Raw genomic sequence first — 18,511 nt, 5'->3', positions numbered from 1 at the left:
GTCCTCAGACATCTTCAATATAGTCCACTAGGGAGTCACTCCTTTCAACGTAGCCAGCCTGACGTTTTACTCAAGGTTGCCCCGAAGCTTAGCGAAGCATAAAAACACCGAGGAGGCTGCAAGCTCGTGCCCATTCACTGTGACTCTAGCAAGGTCGTTCTTCGGGGCATCGTGCTTGTCGCTTCAGGTCGATAGTCGGCTTTTGGCTGAGACAGCCGGCTTGCTCTCAACTGCCAGTGAGAACGGGCACCCTTCGCAATGCACTGTCCTCGTGCGGCCTCGACCCCCAGAGCTCGCGTACACCCGCGCCTTGCACGCGCGTCCGCAGGAGTACACAGTGCAAATGACGTTCAGAGAGCAGTGGCGGGACGAGAGACTCCAGTACGATGACCTGGGCGGCCAGGTGCGTTACCTGACGCTCACCGAACCGGACAAGCTTTGGAAGCCGGACCTTTTCTTCTCCAACGAGAAGGAGGGACACTTCCACAACATCATCATGCCCAACGTGCTTCTACGCATACATCCCAACGGCGACGTTCTCTTCAGCATCAGGCAGGCCTCTCTTTGGCTCGATCCAAAAACGCGGGCTTGCACAGGTTGCACGCGGCTGATACAAACAGTAGCGCAAAGGATGGGACAAGGTTGGCGCTTCGGCTGCCTTCGACTTCGTTCCACCCTTCGCGCTCTTGTAGCAGGTTTCGGTTATTAACGACAGAAAAAAAGCGGCAACATCGCTATGTTGAAACTTGATGGAACGACGTAACTGGCGAACTGGCAAGATTTGACAAAAACCAAAAGTTACATTTGTTTTTGTCATAGATTTACGTTTTGTTGACAAAACATCCAAGTAAATTTCCCGTCGTCAAGCAAGAAAAATTGTACGTTTTTCTTTTTCTAAATGAGACTGTAATTGTGTGTCGTGTCAAGCACGGTTGATGTGCTGGGTATGTTCTTTAAAATAATTTTTTGCTTGCCAAATTACGTTGTCTGAATTAGTGGAAACCAACTCAGCTCGGCTAATAACGCCAATACAGGTCGCACAGTATACCGAAAGCAAAGAAAAAAATGATGATGAGAGAGGCGGACAACGCGAATTTCATGCGTGCGTTATTTTTTTAGCGTAAGTGTTTTAGCGTATGAGTTTATCTTGTTGCGTATTTTGAGCAGCTTGCGATCTTGCTCAAAATCAGCTTACGACAGATGGCGTTGTTTGCCGTTATTATCGCTTTGTTGTTGATCATGATGATGATAATAATTCTGATGCTTGGGCACATGCCCACAATGGGCAATTGGCTAAGAAACGGGCGGTACAATTAAGTTAGAATGAAACAAAAACAGATTAGTAGAAGGCAATAAATTGGATAGGGAAAAGAAACAGAAGAGAAATGAAGCAGGATTTCTTGAAGATGATTGAAGACAGTTTGGAATTCTCGTGAGAAAATAAAGCATGTGTATATATATATATATATATATAGATATATATATATAACAAAGGGTGATGTAAAAATAAGTGTACCAATTCGTAAAGGCAAACCAATCAACCAATCTCTTCGTGTTGCAAATGGGATTAGGAGTTTCAAAGCAAACATCCTTATGACTGAATTATAGAGCCGTGGCTCTGAGAAAAAGCATAATTGGGGAAGTCAATGAAAATCTCAAGTTCGCGAAACAGCAACAAAATATACATTTTTTGTAGTGATAACCAACGACAGAACAACAGAAAAGATCAATTGTCTCAGATTTGTTAGAAACCTTTGTGTTATGTTCAATCGTCTTCATATTTCCTTCAAAATTTATCTTCACGTACAGGAGTTGTCAGCAGTTGCCTACGCGTGTGTAAGAAGAATTGTTCCAGAACGAAGGACCCTATAACGGACTCCTGTCATCTCAGCGTTTCAACGGGGGGTGCTCGCAAAATTCATTCAGTAGATCCATTCATTAACAGTCGTGCCTGACAAATCCGTCATAATTACAAGCGCATATTTCTCATGCATCTTGAGACTCCACGCATAAAGAAAACGCTGGCACAAAGAGTGCTAAATCAAATATTTCATGCACAAAGCCACTCAGACAGTGGCATAAGCTACCAAAATTCTTTTTTTTATTCTTAGCATTAGTACTGCCCCTTCATGATAGAAAGAAAAAGTGCGAATTATGTCTTTACATCTTCATAAAAAGCTTCAGTAGTATTGTCAGCACGGATTATGTGCTTAAATCCTCATAGAATCTTCAGCATTACGCTTACGATTGCTTACGATTGCGATTGCTTCATCGAAGCCTAACGTCTTTCTTGAAATGGCAAAACGGTAACCAATTGCTGCCTAACTTTAATTTTTGTACATTTGTCTCGTTTCTTTTTTTTTCAGAATATCTTTGGTGCTTTCGTGTCCAATGAACCTGAAGTTTTATCCTTTGGATAAGCAAATCTGCTCTATCGTCATGGTGAGCTGTAAGTGCCCCGTTTTACTATATTTTTCCGACAATATCAAAGCTACTAAACATATGGTGCCTCAGGTCTTATTGCTCTGCTTGCAGTGGTACATGATTAAAAATTCTGGAATGACTGTCTTAAAATAAGTATTTCAAAAGGAAGTTGTATCAAACAGCTCTACCACACAGTTGGGAACCATTTGTTACCAGGTAATTCTAGTCGTGAAAACATTCTTACTTGTCGCTCAACTGTTGCGCTTTATACTAATCAACAGCAGCAGCAGTAACCTGTACTTGCCTTACAGCAGTTTTTGTAGTCAGTGACAAAACGTTTTTGCAAGGATGGCGGGAGTAGTGACATTTTGTCCGATGCAATTTCGTTAGTTCAAAAATGCCCTGTGCAGTGCACCGCCCACGCCGTGGAAGAGATGACAAAAACAGTCTGTGACGCCTTCTTGTGGCGTGGCCATATGAACAAACGCTGCTAGTTTTTTTCTTTTCTTGAGTATTACCAAGTACGTTTTGCGCAATGTGACTTAATGCCTAAGAAGCTCTGACAACTTGACGATAGCAAGATTTGTCCGAGATCACTCGTATGAGTGGTACCCTAAAACTTATCTTATCACGCCAGCATAAATAAGTTCTTAGCGCACCGCTAGCACCTATCTGGGTACTAGTCGTGTTGGGAAATTTACGAGTGTTTGCATTTCACTCACGTTCTTCCATGTTTGTCTTCTGAGTGACCTCCCTAATTGCGGTTAAGCACGTAACACCGTATGCATCCGTTGCGCAGCGGTTACGAACACTGGCGCGCGCTCGCAGTCCAAGTAAGGAGCGACGATAAAATTCTGTGCTTACATCGTTAAACGAAGCACACAATTATCCAGTACAGTTTCGTTCAAACGCACTCATTCAGCCATGTAAGCACGCAGATGAGGCGGCCGTGCAGACGCTACGCCATGACGTTCCTTGGACTCTCAGTGGGAAACGCAACTCGTGACGAATGCAGGCTTATGCAGACGACAATATACGAAGCTGATGTTAGCGTGTGTTGCAGCTAATCTGTGAACTATGCTGGTGTGTAATACATTTTTTTTCTGGTTTCTGTCCGCCATTGTCAAGACAAATAAATAGCCGTAATTCACGTGCGAGTATGTTTGCAATTAGGTAAAAAAGCACATCAAGAAGAATTTTCACATCACCAACTTAGATTAAATATTTGAAAACAGCCAATTCACTGCGGCAAAGCAGACGAGTATGTCTACGGGACAAGCACAGCATCCCTTGACTTGTGCCTCCGCAGCAACGATATCAGCTAAGAATATGGCTACGCTGTAAGATTTACCAAGTGAAGGCTAGTTCTACCGAGTGGTTACGGCAATCTTTAATACGTGAAGGGGCGATGATAAGCACGCCTACCTTGTGCTTATCTGCCTGGCTTCTGCCAGAGCCGGCTGTGCTTCTCGGCAAGAACAGTACCTGAACGAAGAACACGTAACATCGTCAAAGTTTATGCTTTTTACCAGACATTCGCTCGCTTTCTCCTCGCAAAAATGACTCAGAATGGCTAGACAGCTTGACCGTTCGTTTGTTCCATTATCCGACGCATGCCCACGACGATCCTACTGGCAACATTCGTTAAATATGGCCAGTTGCTTGTTGAGTGCAGCAAGAACGCCGAAAGGATTGGTGTGCCACTCCTCTACTCACGAGCCGAACGTGTTCACTGGAAACGGGCGCCATCTGCGCAATCGTCTCGGTCGCAGTGACACGAAGTGATGCGCTACACGTAGACGTCGTCGCGTCGCCTCGCATTAGCTCGATGCGCTAGAAACAGCGGTCCGCTAATGCAGTATTCCTAATGCACCGATCCTACTTGGTCAGCCTACAGTCATATAAGCAAAGCTATAAGTTACGTCAGCTGCAGCGTTCAGGGCGTGAACCAGTCGAAGGAACATGCGTATCGAGATGTCTGTTAAGTGATGAAAATGACCGTGTAATTCATACGAAACACGGTTGATGAACAACTTGCTCTACTTATTTTCACATCCAGATGGGTACACAACAGAGGACCTGGTCTTCCTTTGGAAAGAGGGAGATCCTGTACAGGTCACGAAAAATCTCCACTTGCCACGTTTCACTCTGGAAAGGTTTCAAACCGACTACTGCACCAGTCGGACCAACACCGGTACGTGAACGTTTTCTCGAACTGCCACAGGTATGGGATGTTATTCAAGGGCACGGAGAGATATCACGAACGCGCACCATATTTTGCTTTCGTGTCTGGCTGTTAAAGCCACGGAGGGAGAAAAAAAAACTAAGAGGGAGCGTCACGTGACAATCTTGACGCCTACTCATAAAAAATGTAAAGGAGAAAGACGCTCTCATCACGCGGTACGCAAGTGGTAACTTCTGGTCACTTACCTTTAGACGCGGAGAGTTTTAAAACCATCTGTCGCACAAGCAAACATTCGTAATGTATGGCCTCTGAGATCCGGCAGCGCACCTGGTTTTCTGCGGGTGGCCACGAGCGCCGTAGAATCTCGGAGGCCACGTCCAGCTAATCCAACCGCTCTTGTTAACTGCGAGTCGGCCTAGTTGGAACAGAAAAGTGCTCGTCCTTGTGTTGCTTCTATTCTTCGTCCCTGTTTGATTGCGCACACTCTTGTTAATCTTAATGGACCAAGTAACCGACCGTGAACGTCGAAAACAGCGCCCACTTGTCACTAGCACTTCGCTGTCCAAGCATCACGACTCATATGTAAAGCAAGCACAAGAGTATGTGGGCAACGATGGGACGAAACAGTGCAGGACGACGACTTGGTAGATCCGAAGCGGGCAGCTGTCCCCTTGTAAAAGTTACTACGAATGAAACTCTTTTGACTGCTCCGACGACCTTGTAGGCCTGTTCGTTCCCGCGACCCACCGCGCACGTGGATGCACGGCAGAGAAATGTGGCGTCAGAGGAAGTTGGCTTGCCGCGGCTAGCTGAGGGACGCCATGCACCCTCCTAGCTTTTTCCTGCCTCCATGGCGAAAGGTAAAGAAAGAGCAAAAAATAAAAGCAAGAAAGGCAAAATAAAAAAGAAAGATGACTTTTGTTTGTCGTATAATGCTTGTCAATGTCTCTGTTCAACTTGAATTTTTCTCTCTTTCTTTTTTTTTGTTGAGACGCTTATGACACGCAGAAACACTCTAGTTATCAGCTCACACAACCAATTCTAGTCTAGGGATACGTCTTTCAAAAAAGAATAATTTTTGTTAGTCTTGAGGGCATTTTTTTTTTCAGGCCCGGAAATGTTTTTTCACATGTTGCTACTAATCGATAAATTTCCGAAAATGTTCGTAAATCTCGCAAATCTGCAGTTGAAACGGATATCCCGACATTGTAAACTACACGCTGAATAGAAAGCGCGAGAGCTGTTTTTGAATAGGAAGACATAAATCTAAGTCCTTGCTTAAGGCACGTAGGTTGGCCACGATGGAAACCATCTAAAGTAGAAAAAGTCAGTTTTTCCTGTTGCTGTTTTTAATTAATGCCAAACACTGTCATCGTTCTACTTATCCACTCCCTGTTTCGCTACGCCCGCATAAGTTTATTCGCAAGCTTGAGCTAGGATAATATGTCAGAATGCCATCCCATTCTCGCAAGGGCTTGTCTCGTTAGAAACCTTTCGTGTGAGGATGAGGGCAGCTGCTTGCAACTTTCGCAGTCTGTGAAATCGCATTTCTTTTCCAAGCATGATGCAAAACAAGTTTCGTCATATCGCGGCTTTAGGGCTAAGCTCTCTAACCCAATTGTTATGGATTACCGACTTAACGCAAGAATGCCAATGCAATCGAGTATGCTACCAACTCTGCAAAGCATTGGCGGCGCGTAGCAAGAAGCGCCCAGTAGATTCGTCGTCAAAATAGTTGTTTCGTGATGCTTACAACGAGTAATGCGCATTCTTTTCATGCAAAATACACCACAGGCTTGTAAAGCCTCCAGACAAGCGGATCAACTAACGTATGTACCACACGCGAACAAAATGTATCTTCTCTGTCGGGCTTAGCGCAGAAATAAGTACGAGCAGCTACCAACTGGACGACGCCTTCACAGTAGCTTGCCTGCAACGAAGGCGGACACTGCTTTTATCGAATGCCCTAGCCTCCGTCAGACAATTTGGTTACTTCTTACTGTGTGTGTGCTTTTATAGGTTGTGTGCATGGAGCAGCATGTAACTAATGAAGATGTATTTTTATGTGACACCTCGTCATCTTGAGTAGCATGCTGGACGTATGCGGCCAGCCAGTAAACGTCTCCAGCGTCTATTAAATAGTTGTTTTCTCTCCCTCTCTCTTCATCGTATCGTGCTCAGGCGAGTACAGCTGCTTGCGCGTGGACCTGGTGTTCAAGCGCGAGTTCAGCTACTACCTGATCCAGATCTACATCCCGTGCTGCATGCTGGTCATCGTGTCCTGGGTGTCCTTCTGGCTCGACCCCACCTCGATCCCGGCGCGAGTTTCGCTGGGCGTCACCACCCTGCTCACCATGGCCACGCAGATATCGGGCATCAATGCCTCGCTGCCTCCCGTTTCCTACACCAAGGCCATTGACGTGTGGACCGGCGTCTGTCTGACCTTCGTATTCGGCGCGCTCCTCGAGTTCGCCCTGGTCAACTACGCCTCGCGGTCAGATTCACACCGGCTGAACACGCAGAAGCAGAAGCAGAGGAAATGGGAGCTCGAGCCACCCCTGGACTCGGACCACCTGGAGGACGGCGCCACCACATTCGCCATGGTGAGCTCCGCGGCCGGCGAGCCAGCGGGCCTGATGGCGGCGGCCCCGCGCTCCTGGCCACCACCGCCGTTGCCGCCAAACTTGGCGGCCGGCTCCGCGCAAGCCGCCGCCGGCGTAAGCACAATCCCCACCCAAACTCGCGCGTGCGCATTCTGCCACGCCGTGTGGCCCAGGGGGGAACGAGTTCCCATGAGTTCAGCTCAGTGTGTCACCTAAAATAGCTCCATAGGGCTATTTATTATGCGTAAGAAAAAGCCCGTACTGAAATATTCGTGTATGTCCCATGACTTCCGCATCCGACTAGAGCGCATTAGCCAGCGGGACAATGTCCAGCCTCGTATAATTGCATGTTGCAGCGTTGGAGTACTGAACATGTATGCTATTGTTCTGTTAGTATTCTTTTTTAATTCTCTTTTTTCTTTTATTGGCATTTTAAAAAAAGAAATACGCCAATACATTCCCAAAAACAAGCGCGTAAGGTAAGCAGCTGCAGATAGTGAAACATGAGCGGGCATGTTATAGTCTAATTTGGTAGGACCATAGTTATGGGGTACAAAGCAGTAGGCCGGTCGAAAGAATAACGCGCCTAATGGATTTTTAAGAACAGGTAGTAGGGGAGCAATTAGTTGTTTGTGCAGTCGAATATTAAACTGTGTGGGGTGATGTATTTTGTGTAGTAACAGGGTAGCAGCTTCAAACCGGAGGCTAAGCCGTTTTTTCAGCATCAGCAGTGTCCGCACATGCGGCGGTTGACGATATTGTGCCATGCTGTCCAATATATTAGCTCGTACGGAAGAGCCAAAATTTATATTGTTTTCTTATTCAAGCGCGATTACGCCACACTGTCTACGTTTTTTATTGTCTATGTCTGAATTTGCATTGAGTAAATCATAGACAGAAGTTCCATATCGTATATCGTGCCCAGGATTGATCGTTGAACGCACACTACGTGTTCCTTATTGCTGCAACGCACCGCAGACTCTGATTTTGCTCGAGGCTCAGCGATAATCACACTCACACGTTTGCTCGGGCCCTCACTCGCACATGCACACGCTCAGGAACTCATCCTCTGGAACACATCTTCTAGATGTCCATATCTTACCAAGCGTAGACGGGCACTGTACCTTCTGGAAGAAAAACTGCTCGTTTCACGAAACAATGACATCAAATAGAGTGGAAAGATGTCCTACTTTAACTGCTGGTACACCCATGCAAGTACCTTAAGAAATGATTGAGGCACAGAAAACTTATCGCGATAAGCTAGGACTCTTGGGGTGGCTGCGAGAGTAAATATTATAGATGGAAGCATACAGACGCACCTGGAGAGGCATAGTTAATCTTCCTAATTAAAGAAGAATCAGGAATTGCTTGTTTTTTTTTCTTTTTTCATGCGCCATATCAGCCACACTATGTAAACGAAATAATCGACCCGTATGACAAGGTACTCTGAGTGTAGGAACGGTGATAAAGCAATACATATAGCAATGAGGCCCGGCTTCAGGGTCATTCACTTTTATAAAATGTCATATGAAAGTCATACAATGAGTTGGCGGCTTGTAGTTTATTTCAGCTGGGCTTTTACAGCCATGAACCTAGAACAGAATGAGCAGTTATGTAAAGGGTCGTGGAACGCTTGAAAAACATATTTATATACGCCTAAAGCCCACCTTTATTCGTAGCCGATCTTTATACGCCTATCTGCAATTAACTGTCCAGTCCTATTAATAGAGATACGCCTATGTTGGCACTAGTAAACTTTCTTGCGAGTGAGCACTGTATAATGAAGCGCGTCAATCAATTCAGCAAGTGCGTTCATACAATCTGTCAACGAGGAATCCACATTTTAGCCTACCCTGCACTTCAAGAGCGTGTCGTAAGATATAATGGCGAAACGAAAGTCTCGACATAATACAACGTCCCCAATGCAGCAGCTATTCGCAGCGGAGGGCCACAGTGTACCGCTTTTTTTTTCGTTTTTATTATTGTTGCAGCGCTTGATTCATTAGGTGTTCCCACATGAACGATCCAGTTTATTATACGCAGTGCCACTTGCGATGTTTCTTAGATTGCTAAACACCTCCCCCGCTCGTAAAGCGTTTCTCTCACATTTGCACACGTAGAAACATGTACTCATGAGGCACTTCAATCGCGGTTGCAGCGTGCTACAACGCACGTGCAATATTCCGATGCTCCACATAAACCGAACCTCTTCCGTGGAAAGACAGCTATAATATAGGCTAGCCTCCAAAGAATCCTTTGTCCTAATTCAAAAGGTTTTCATTCTTAACATCTGTTTGTATTGGCCGGTCGATTTTGCTAATGTTACGTCCGTTATTCCAATTCACAATCGCATGACCTTACGAAATTTTCAAACGTTCGAACCATTTTCGTTAAATTAACACTTGTTTTAGTCACTGTCCCATTGTGTCAAGTTCCCCGGAACAAGGTTGGGTTTAGTACTTCGTGGTTGTATTGCAGAGCGTAACCCTGCACATTCAGAGAGCGTTTTCTGCAAATAAAAGACCACAAATATAGACAAAGAGCAAACCAGTTACAGGAATATTGTCTATATTTCAAACATTCCAGCATTAACACATAAAACATGTTGACAGCGCTGTTTCGGAGCGAACTAAATAAGAAAGTAGCTGCAGATGTTGCTGAGAATGTAAGACACGTCGCACAGGCATGGCCTTATGGACGGTGTAGAGAGTCCGACGCGGCTGTGGGAAGCAGGCGAGAGCTGCTGCCGCGTACCTACCCCAAAAATTCGGTACAGGCTCACTCCCGGCCTAGTGCTCAACCATTACAGGACCGTAACGCCTGAAGAAGGGTGTTTCTTCCCAACCCGAAGGCGTATCCGCCTAATAGGGCTGTGAGATGCCACATGGAAAATTGCCGTCATGGGAGCGGCCCGTCGAAGTCGAGGCGGTGACTCCGCTCTTTTACAGTGAACGTCTCATGACTGGCGGAGTCGATGACGCACGCTCCTGTTTTCAATCTTGGGACACAACTGAAAACGAATTGTATCAAAGGAAGTGCACTTGATAATGGTAACTGAAACAGATTTACTAAGTAGGGACAGTTTTAACCGAAATAGTTGGACCTTTTTAAAATCAAGAAAGGAGCTGACAGATGCAATAGCACACTGTGGTATAAAGGTTATAAACAGGGATAAGGTGCCTCAGAAAGACCACCCTTTCTGAGGCACCTTATCCCTGTTTATAACCTTTACACCACAGTCAGGCCTTTTTAAGTTTGCTATGAATGTAGATAGGAGAGAATAAAGGTTAAGGGCTAAATATAGCCCGATGTAGCGTGAGGTGGTGGTGGTGAAAACTTATTTATTTGTAGTAAAATTGCTGCGGAGAGACTCCGAGTGGTCGGAGGTTCTTGGCTTGCGATAGGGGGCCTTCAGCCCAGGGCTCCGCTTGCGGCTGCCGCTCTGCGGGCTCGGTCAATCAGACTCAGCTGCTCTTCCAGGCTCTCACTGGCCAGCAGCTCCTCCCGTCGCTCCGCTGTAGGTTGTTGTATGGGGGGCACGACAGTGATGGCCTGACATGCCCACACGTTATGATATAGGGTGGCTTTAGCTAAGCACCATGGGCAGCGAGGAGGGTATGCCGTAGGATGTATTTTAGTGAGGATGTGCGAATTGGGATGCGTGCCAGTTTAGATTTGCCTCCAACTGACCGATTCCTCTCTATTTAGTGTTCGGCGGGGTGGTGAATAGGTTCGCCTGACTCCTCTATAGTGGTTTAGAATGGCCGAGTAGTTGCACGGGACGGGAACGGGTTCCTCAGGGGTGGAGTTGGAGGGCGCTCGGCTCGTATATCCTCAAGTTACCCTATCCGCTGCCTTGTTTCCCTCCCGCCCTATGTGTCCCGGGGTCGATATGATGCGATGCTGAATTGGGGAGGGGGGCTGTATTGGGATGCTCGCCAGTGTCTGTCGCGCTCAGGATGATACTGTGGGCAGGCTGGCTGATGCGCCCTTGTAGGTAGTTGTGGCAAGCCACCTGGGAGTCCGTCAGAACTGTGAGTGAGCGTCTGTGTCTGTAGCCGTGGGCAAGAGCGAGCGCAATGGCTGTTTCTTCAGCCTCGGTGATGTTGTGGCAGCTTATGGAGGCGCTGGTAAATTCTTGGAGTGTGTTGTCCGGAATTGTGGTTACTGTTTTCGAGTTAGTCAGGTCGTAGTTGGCGGCGTCAACATAGTACGTGGCGTTCTTGTGCCCGTACTTTCGTTCGAGGGCTCCTACTCTGGCTTCTTGCCGGCCCTGGTGTAGTCGGAGGTCCATATTGCGGGGGATGGGGGCGACCTTATCGCTAGTGCGAAGGAGGTCTCTAATGGGCTCGCGGCGAGCTGCTTCATGGCACTGGCCGGTATAGCCGAGGCGTCGAAGTAGTGCGCGGGCCGTTGGTGTTTGCGTAAGTCGCTGCAGCTGCTTGGCGAGTTGCGCTTCTCTAAGCTCTGCATAGGTGTTGTGCAGATCCAATGTGACAAGATTGCTCGTGGGAGTGCCCGGGGGTAGCTTGAATGCCGCCTTATAGGCCTTCCGGAGCATGACATCAACTTGATCCTGTTCACCTTTGGTAAGTCACTGATACGACAAACTGTATGTCACCCTACTAACCACGAGGCTGGGTATGAGTTTCAGGGTGTCCTCTTCACGCATATTGTGGCGACGAGTGGTGACCCCGGATATCATTTGGGCCACCTGCAGCGTGGTAGTGCGGATTAGGGTAAGGGTGTGACGTGACGTAACGTAACAACGTGACGTGACGTAACAACAACGTCTATAGTTCGACCGATGGTTCGACGCACTGGCGCAGCCAACGTAAACGGGCGCAGTCAACGCGCTCCAACGCGCCCGGCGTCGAGCGACGCTTGCAAGCGTGCCGATAACGTCAAAATATAAACGCACCTTTAAGTCAGGACGGGGGCCGACAAATGGAAGCATACTGGGGTATAAATATTGTGTAAACAGAGGTGAAGTGCCTGAGACAGGCTGGCCGACGCTTCAACAGGTGGACCTTTATTTGTCAAAGGCAGCTTTGTCATCCTAGGAGTTAGTGGAATGGCGTCACGTGTTGGCGTCACGTGTTGACGTCACTCCACTAACATGTTAAAACTAACACGCCAAGGTCCACAGGGATAAATTGGATAAACAGGGGTGACATGCCCAAGACAGGCTGCCCTACTTTTCGACAGGTGAAGCTATCTATGCATAGGTGTCGTTTGACAAGGATAGGTATACCCATTGAAACGTTGGTCAGAATACTGTGCACCCCACTGCTACCGAGATCGGCTGATCGAGAGGAGGGGCGGATGATATGAAAACTATAAAATCAGTAGGAAAGAAAGAATCCATAGAAAATACGGCTCCTAACATTCTTTGAAAACTACATAGTATAAGTAAGCCAGCAAAGCATTGCACACAATTTCCTTTTTCATCCCCGAGCGCCCACATTCGTAATAACTGGTTGACAGTAGGAAAACCGCCTTCTCTCGAACGTACGTGCACGCGTGCTACACAAGGCAGTGTTACCAATTTTACGCTCAGATATGAAATAAATAATAGCTGCAGTACTGTTGGCTTCACAGCAAAAGTAATTCAGTCGATACATTAGTGGCACGTAATGAGCGGGCAAATTCAATGTAGCGCAAGCAAGAACTTGGTTGCACATGGGATAGAATGACAGTACTACTACGTGCCCACGTAGGACATTATCTACGTGTTATTGCACATTTTGCTGAGCCTTTAATCCTTTTTGCGGACTTTGGTGTTGTGAGAGATCTGCACCGAGACCTAAACGAATCCTAGAGAATACTATGATGTACAAGCTTCTCTTTGCTCGAAACCAGCGTCGCGCTGTCAATTAATGTACCCCTCCCTTTTCTATTGCCGTTCGCAGAAGCCGCTGGTGCACCACCACGGAGAGCTACATGCCGATAAGTTGCGGCAGTGCGAGGTGCACATGAAAACCCCCAAGACGAACCTCTGCAAGGCCTGGCTTTCCAAGTTTCCCACGCGATCCAAACGCATCGACGTCGTCTCGCGGATCTTCTTTCCGCTCATGTTCGCCCTCTTCAACCTCGTCTACTGGACAACCTACCTCTTCCGGGAAGACAAGGAAGACGAGTGACTGAACACGAACGCCACGACAGCAGCAGCAGCAGCAGCCATCCGACACCATCGTCGCAACAGACACGCACTCTGTCGCGCGCACTCACGACAACGGGTGCGCCGGCGCCTGCCGCGCGGTGGCCGCCGAAACCCGGGAGCGGGTGGGGCTGCACCCCGTCCCGACTCCTCATCCTCCGTGCACGCTCGAATCGTCATCGCCACCACAGCCAGCAAACCGTGCGAAAGCGGCGGCACGATGTCGACACCAACGCCGAGGGCTGCCAGTGGCTGCGCCTCCGACGCGTCGAAACATCGCCACTACTGCTTCCGTTGCGACCCTCAGCCCCGTCGGCACCAGCAACGAGGAAGGGACCTTGTTTCGGGCCATCCCTTGGCTACTGTTGTTTTCGCACGAAAGATCATTACGCAGCTGATGCTGAAGTGCAATGGGGGGAGGGAGGGGAGGGAGAAATGAGAGCGGGAGGGTGAGAACGAAACAAGTAAGCTAAAGTTGTCGATGGCGAGATGTTATGTCCGATTACCGTACAATTGGTCGTTGCACTCAGAGTTTGTGTATACGAAAAGAGTTTATACGTGAACTGTTCCATTGGGGCAATGTTCGAACAGAGACGTGCCTCTCGTGTGTGCCATGCGCCGGTCTGCTTCTTTAACCGCAGCTATCACTCATGCCGATGGAAAAGAAAATCTGCGCACCTTCAGAACTGGTGCATTCGTCATCTCGTCGTTGTGAGGCTTCCGTAGTAAATCGATACTATTCTACACCGTCGGCTTTTCTATGCTGAGCCGCTAGGGGTTGGGGCGCGGTTGAGTGCAGGAAACTACGAACGGACGCAGACGCTTTGGTAATACACGAGAGGGACGTTTCGGGCAGGCGCTTCAAGGCTAGCGCCAAGGATCATGGGTATTGTAAACGAAGTTGCTGCGATCCATACAATGTATGAACTTCTCCCAAAGTCGTAGTGATCGATCTAGCTAGTCAGAGCGTACGTAGGGATGCGGAGAGTGTGTTCTTTGACGCTTGCATATCCAACCCCTGTCCCATGCGTACCCTCCCTAACTCTTCTCCTCCCTAAGCAAGCTGACTGTCATTATAGAGGGTCAAGTGTTTATACCGCATGTTTCTAGAGAGACAGGAAGCTTACGTACGTTCTCAGTGTTGAAAAAAGTTTAATTTCCGCAACGCTCTATGGTAGTGCCGTCCCACACAGGAAAACATCGTCGCTATATCAGCGACGCACCAAGAACTTCGTCACGGTCTCTGTTTGCTTCGGGAACCTGCACTGAGATGTGATCAGCCTTTGTTTCGAGTAAAGAAGTGATGTTGCAAACATTGGGGCTTGGAGCGTTGATGTGTCAACTGCAAAAAGGACGACGGCGAAAGCAGTGTGCGCACGAGGCGTTTTAAGTTGTGTCACTTGCGTGAATGACATGTGAGCACTCGTCTTGTGTACATTGATATTCTCTCGTGTCTCTCAAGGTGTTCGTTGTGGGGGAAAGGGGTCCGGGCACCGCCTCCGGTCCTCCTTTCCCGGACTCTGGGCTGCAATAGCTCTCGCGACACTTCACTGTGTACCTCTGAGCAGTGCCTCAGTTCGGCTTCGACTCTTGTCTTTTTCTCTCTCTCTCTCTCTCTCTCTGCTTTTTTATGTGTACGCCGAGGAAATGTAGGCCGCTGCGGGTCGACGGTCTGACGACGTCGACCCGTTTGTGTTTCGTGTGCAAGCGCGCTCCGCCGAGTCTTCCACCGTGTGTGTGATGGCTGTGGAGGGCCCCAGGGGGGTCCAGAATGGGTGCCCGTGAAGGAGAAGGGGCTACAGAGACTACCGTTTATCCTGGTTATCCTTTCCAAGGGTATCGCAGCCAGCTGACCGCGAAGTCTTGTAGGCAACAACCTACCGCCCTTATCACTGTGCTTTCGCGAACAAATACCGGCTGCTGTCAGGTGTACGTTTCATCATTTCAAGCAAAGGACAGAGCGCACGGATGTCGACGCGCCTGCGGGTCTTGGAAGTGACCGAAACGGTGTTACTCTGAGACATTAAAGCGAAAGAGAAAACAAATTGGGTCGGAGAACCATAGCTGTGGAGGGGGAGGGGACGAATCTTCGCGTAAGCGGGGTATTGTTAGCCTGAGTTTGTCACCTTTACATACACCCGAACGCTACCCAAGTCTGGGATATATAGTGCGTTCAACGTACGGTGGACAGGAAGTGGCTCAAAATAATATGTATGACCACGAGCTTGAGCAATCGATGAATAAGGCATTGACTACTGGGCATTTCCAGGCACCAACTGAAACGGCTGTGCCGCCGGCCAAGCAGAATGATGTGGGCGCCCCCTTTCCAAAAAAAGCCAACATATCGCGACAGTTATGTCCGACACATACGGTGGAAAGCGTGTTGCTCGGCGGCTCCGGTTATGCGTGAGGCCGACGATAGTGTCGCAGCCTGGACACACCGGCCAAAAAAAAAAGAATGTTGCTTCCAAGCCGATCGTCTAGGCTAGTCCTTCACGAGGCTACCCACTTGAAAGTAGCTACACCGCGTAACTATACACACTGCGCCCCTTTACCCTCGAAGGTCGTCTTCGTCGCTTTGCTGTTACACCGTGCGCGGTGCTTGTTTGTGCACTTTTATTTTTCAGTTGAAAAGCACCTCCGCACCGGGACCTCGTCTAGGTGTCGCTCTTTGAGATCCCACCTTCTTCCTCACATAAGCCCTTACCCTCAAACTAAAAGCGTGGACGGGAAACATGGCGAGCCAGGCCTTTGAAATGCGGGGCGACACCGATGCGACGCGTTGTCCCGCGTGTGCGGAGGGCGCTTTGCAAAAAAAAAAATCAAGAAGCGTGCATCTATGCATGTATATAGCATGCACGTGGAGACGCCGGTGTACACAGGCGTGCACACAAATGTTTGTTTGTACAGCGTGGGGCGCAAGGTCACCCTGCTGCTCGTTCTCGTCTCGGTTCAGATCCCCACGCGACGTTTCGTGCCCTGAAATTTTCTGTCATTTGGGAACAGTGCCGAAGAAAAGTTAATAAAACAATGGTAACGTATCACTACCACAATGAAGACTGGCGCAGGAAGTTCCTACGGATCCTTTCTGTAGTCCAGCTGATATTATTCCAGCCAGTTGACACTGGTTTGCTGTAGCTGGACAGCTTACATCCTTGGTACTGCCCCATTGCGGCCGATATGATGAGTATTCACCTGAAGTCACTCGCCTAATTGGAGGAATTGTGAGCAGCTATTCAAGAATATGCGAAGTACATTGTGTAGCGAAGCTACAGAGTTGTCATAACTTAATTTCTATATTCTTAGTCCATGGGTAATCTATTCTTCCACTGGTAAATCAGATATTATGCAGTCACCAACAAAAAAGGAACTCTGTCCGGGGAAATTTCAAAGCACTACGCGCGAATTCTCTCTCTTAAGATATTAAAGAACGAAGTGGCTTCGGGCATTATTTATCCGTGTACATACAAGTGACGTTAACTTTTTGGTGAGTCATATATCCTCTTGTGCTTTGTCTTGACACGAGCAAGTGTAAAAAATGTAAGTCCGTACTTCGTATCGCAGGGTCCACAGTCACCGTTGTACATAGATGCGTAGATCGGTATGTGCTTACGTATGTGCTTGTCTAAACTGGGTTCGCTGTACATATGGTTCAAGTGTTTCATAGTGAATTGGTGTTTTCTTACGTGCACCTGAGCTGTCTGTAAAAAGTGGTCAAAGTGAACGTTTGTTGTTTGCCAGGCAGAAGTCGTGTGCTTTTACTTGTGTGTTCATTTCCCCGAGGATGAATTTCGATAACTTAACCTCGTGCGACACGAGAAGCTCATTAGCCAAATCAAATTCCTAGTTGTCAAATGTTGGTAAAGCTAACGCGTCGTAAGTTTATGAAGGATGTAGCGCAGTAAAAAAAAGAACGCAAATTGCTTAAAGCTCTGCGGTATTTTTTATGATTCCATTTTAGCTTCGAAGTAGACTAACAGTCGCTTCATTGGTGTGTACTGAACGTAACTGCTGCTGTGCGAGCGTTAATCATTTCATTCAGGAGGAAAGCAGTGCAAAAGAAGTCAACACGAAGTCATCAGTTTAGACTTCTGCTTTAAGTTCACGGGCGACAGCACACGGTTTTTCGCCTACTTGCGCAGTCATGTTGTGTGCGAAGGAGTGTTAGCAGACGCAAGTTTCATGTTCGGGCTGCTTTTGTGCTCTTTTGCCTGCTGGCGATTCCGTAAGAATGCACTGTGCCAAAGGCTGCTCACATCTCAGTGTCCGTACCGTACGACAGGCCCAGTTTGTACTGAGGCTGTTGTCGAGATAGTTTGTGCTCGAGCTTTTTTGTTCGTGTTCTTCCACTTCTTTTCACGACTGTGTTTGGGTTGAAATTGTGGCTTTTGTGTCTGCACCCACGCACCACCCCAGTGCTGAGTGTATTCAGAGTCAGTGCAGTATCGCCCCGCCAGTAGGTCATGCATGATTTGCCACCGAGTTTGATAGCGCTTCTGTCAAAGAATCAAAACGACGAAACACAGACTCGAGTGTTTCTCTTGTACAGTCTGAGTTGGTCCCGTTTCTAGCATGTACACGCGCGGTCAGCACGCAGATATTCTATCGACGAAACATGGCTACTGTTAATAATAAAAACGAACGAAAAGACCTATTTCGTTATGTATATCTCCCCTATAGGCATAATAGCGTCGAATGTAACTGCGAAAGTTTTGGGCGGCGAAAGTTCTCGCCGTGGACTCCACGTGGTCTGTGACGTACATAGAGACATAATTTGTTAGGTGCAAGCAAAACATTTTGACGTATATCTAAAGAAAAACGTACGCTTTATCGAGTGACATGAATGCTCAATGAAGGAAGTTTGCTGCTCATGATGTCTTCTGTCTTCATTGATGTCCCCGTCCTTGAAAGTACTGCGTGAACGTGTCAAAAGCTCACTTGAGTCATTTTGGCCTTAAACGAGCTGCTGGGGCCAAGCAGAGTGCCTTTTTCGTGGCGCTTTGTGTTAAAGCATATAGCCAGCAGCTCACCGAAACAAAGTTCAATAACAGAGCATGCTAAGAAGTTTAATACTGGGAACAGAAGACATTCAACACACTGTAGTGTAGTATACTCCAAGAAAAATCAAAACACGAACTG

The 18,511-nt window shown here is 47.7% G+C and overlaps 1 protein-coding gene across 8 annotated transcripts in view; it reads left to right on the top strand.

Annotated features, from left to right (window-relative positions):
* Nucleotides 1-18,023, top strand: part of GluClalpha (glycine receptor alpha 1) — a 381,181-nt gene extending 363,158 nt beyond the window's left edge. For 6 of the 8 annotated variants that reach the window (XM_075693265.1, XM_075693264.1, XM_075693267.1 and 3 more), the window contains 5 exons: nucleotides 329-552; nucleotides 2,367-2,449; nucleotides 4,484-4,618; nucleotides 6,791-7,326; nucleotides 13,125-18,023. In XM_075693265.1, coding sequence (XP_075549380.1) covers nucleotides 329-552; nucleotides 2,367-2,449; nucleotides 4,484-4,618; nucleotides 6,791-7,326; nucleotides 13,125-13,355 — 1,209 coding nt within the window. In that variant the 3' untranslated portion in view covers nucleotides 13,356-18,023. The remainder of the gene's footprint in view (nucleotides 1-328; nucleotides 553-2,366; nucleotides 2,450-4,483; nucleotides 4,619-6,790; nucleotides 7,327-13,124) is intronic. The other 2 variants (XM_075693269.1, XM_075693268.1) reach the window with 1 other exon arrangement.
* Nucleotides 18,024-18,511: the final 488 nt, after the last annotated feature.

The sequence above is a fragment of the Dermacentor variabilis genome, chromosome 5 (genome assembly GCF_050947875.1).
Source record: "Dermacentor variabilis isolate Ectoservices chromosome 5, ASM5094787v1, whole genome shotgun sequence".
Lineage (NCBI taxonomy): Eukaryota > Metazoa > Arthropoda > Arachnida > Ixodida > Ixodidae > Dermacentor > Dermacentor variabilis.
The sequence above is the reverse complement of the archived record's forward strand: the minus strand, read 5'-3'. Positions and strand labels throughout refer to the sequence as shown.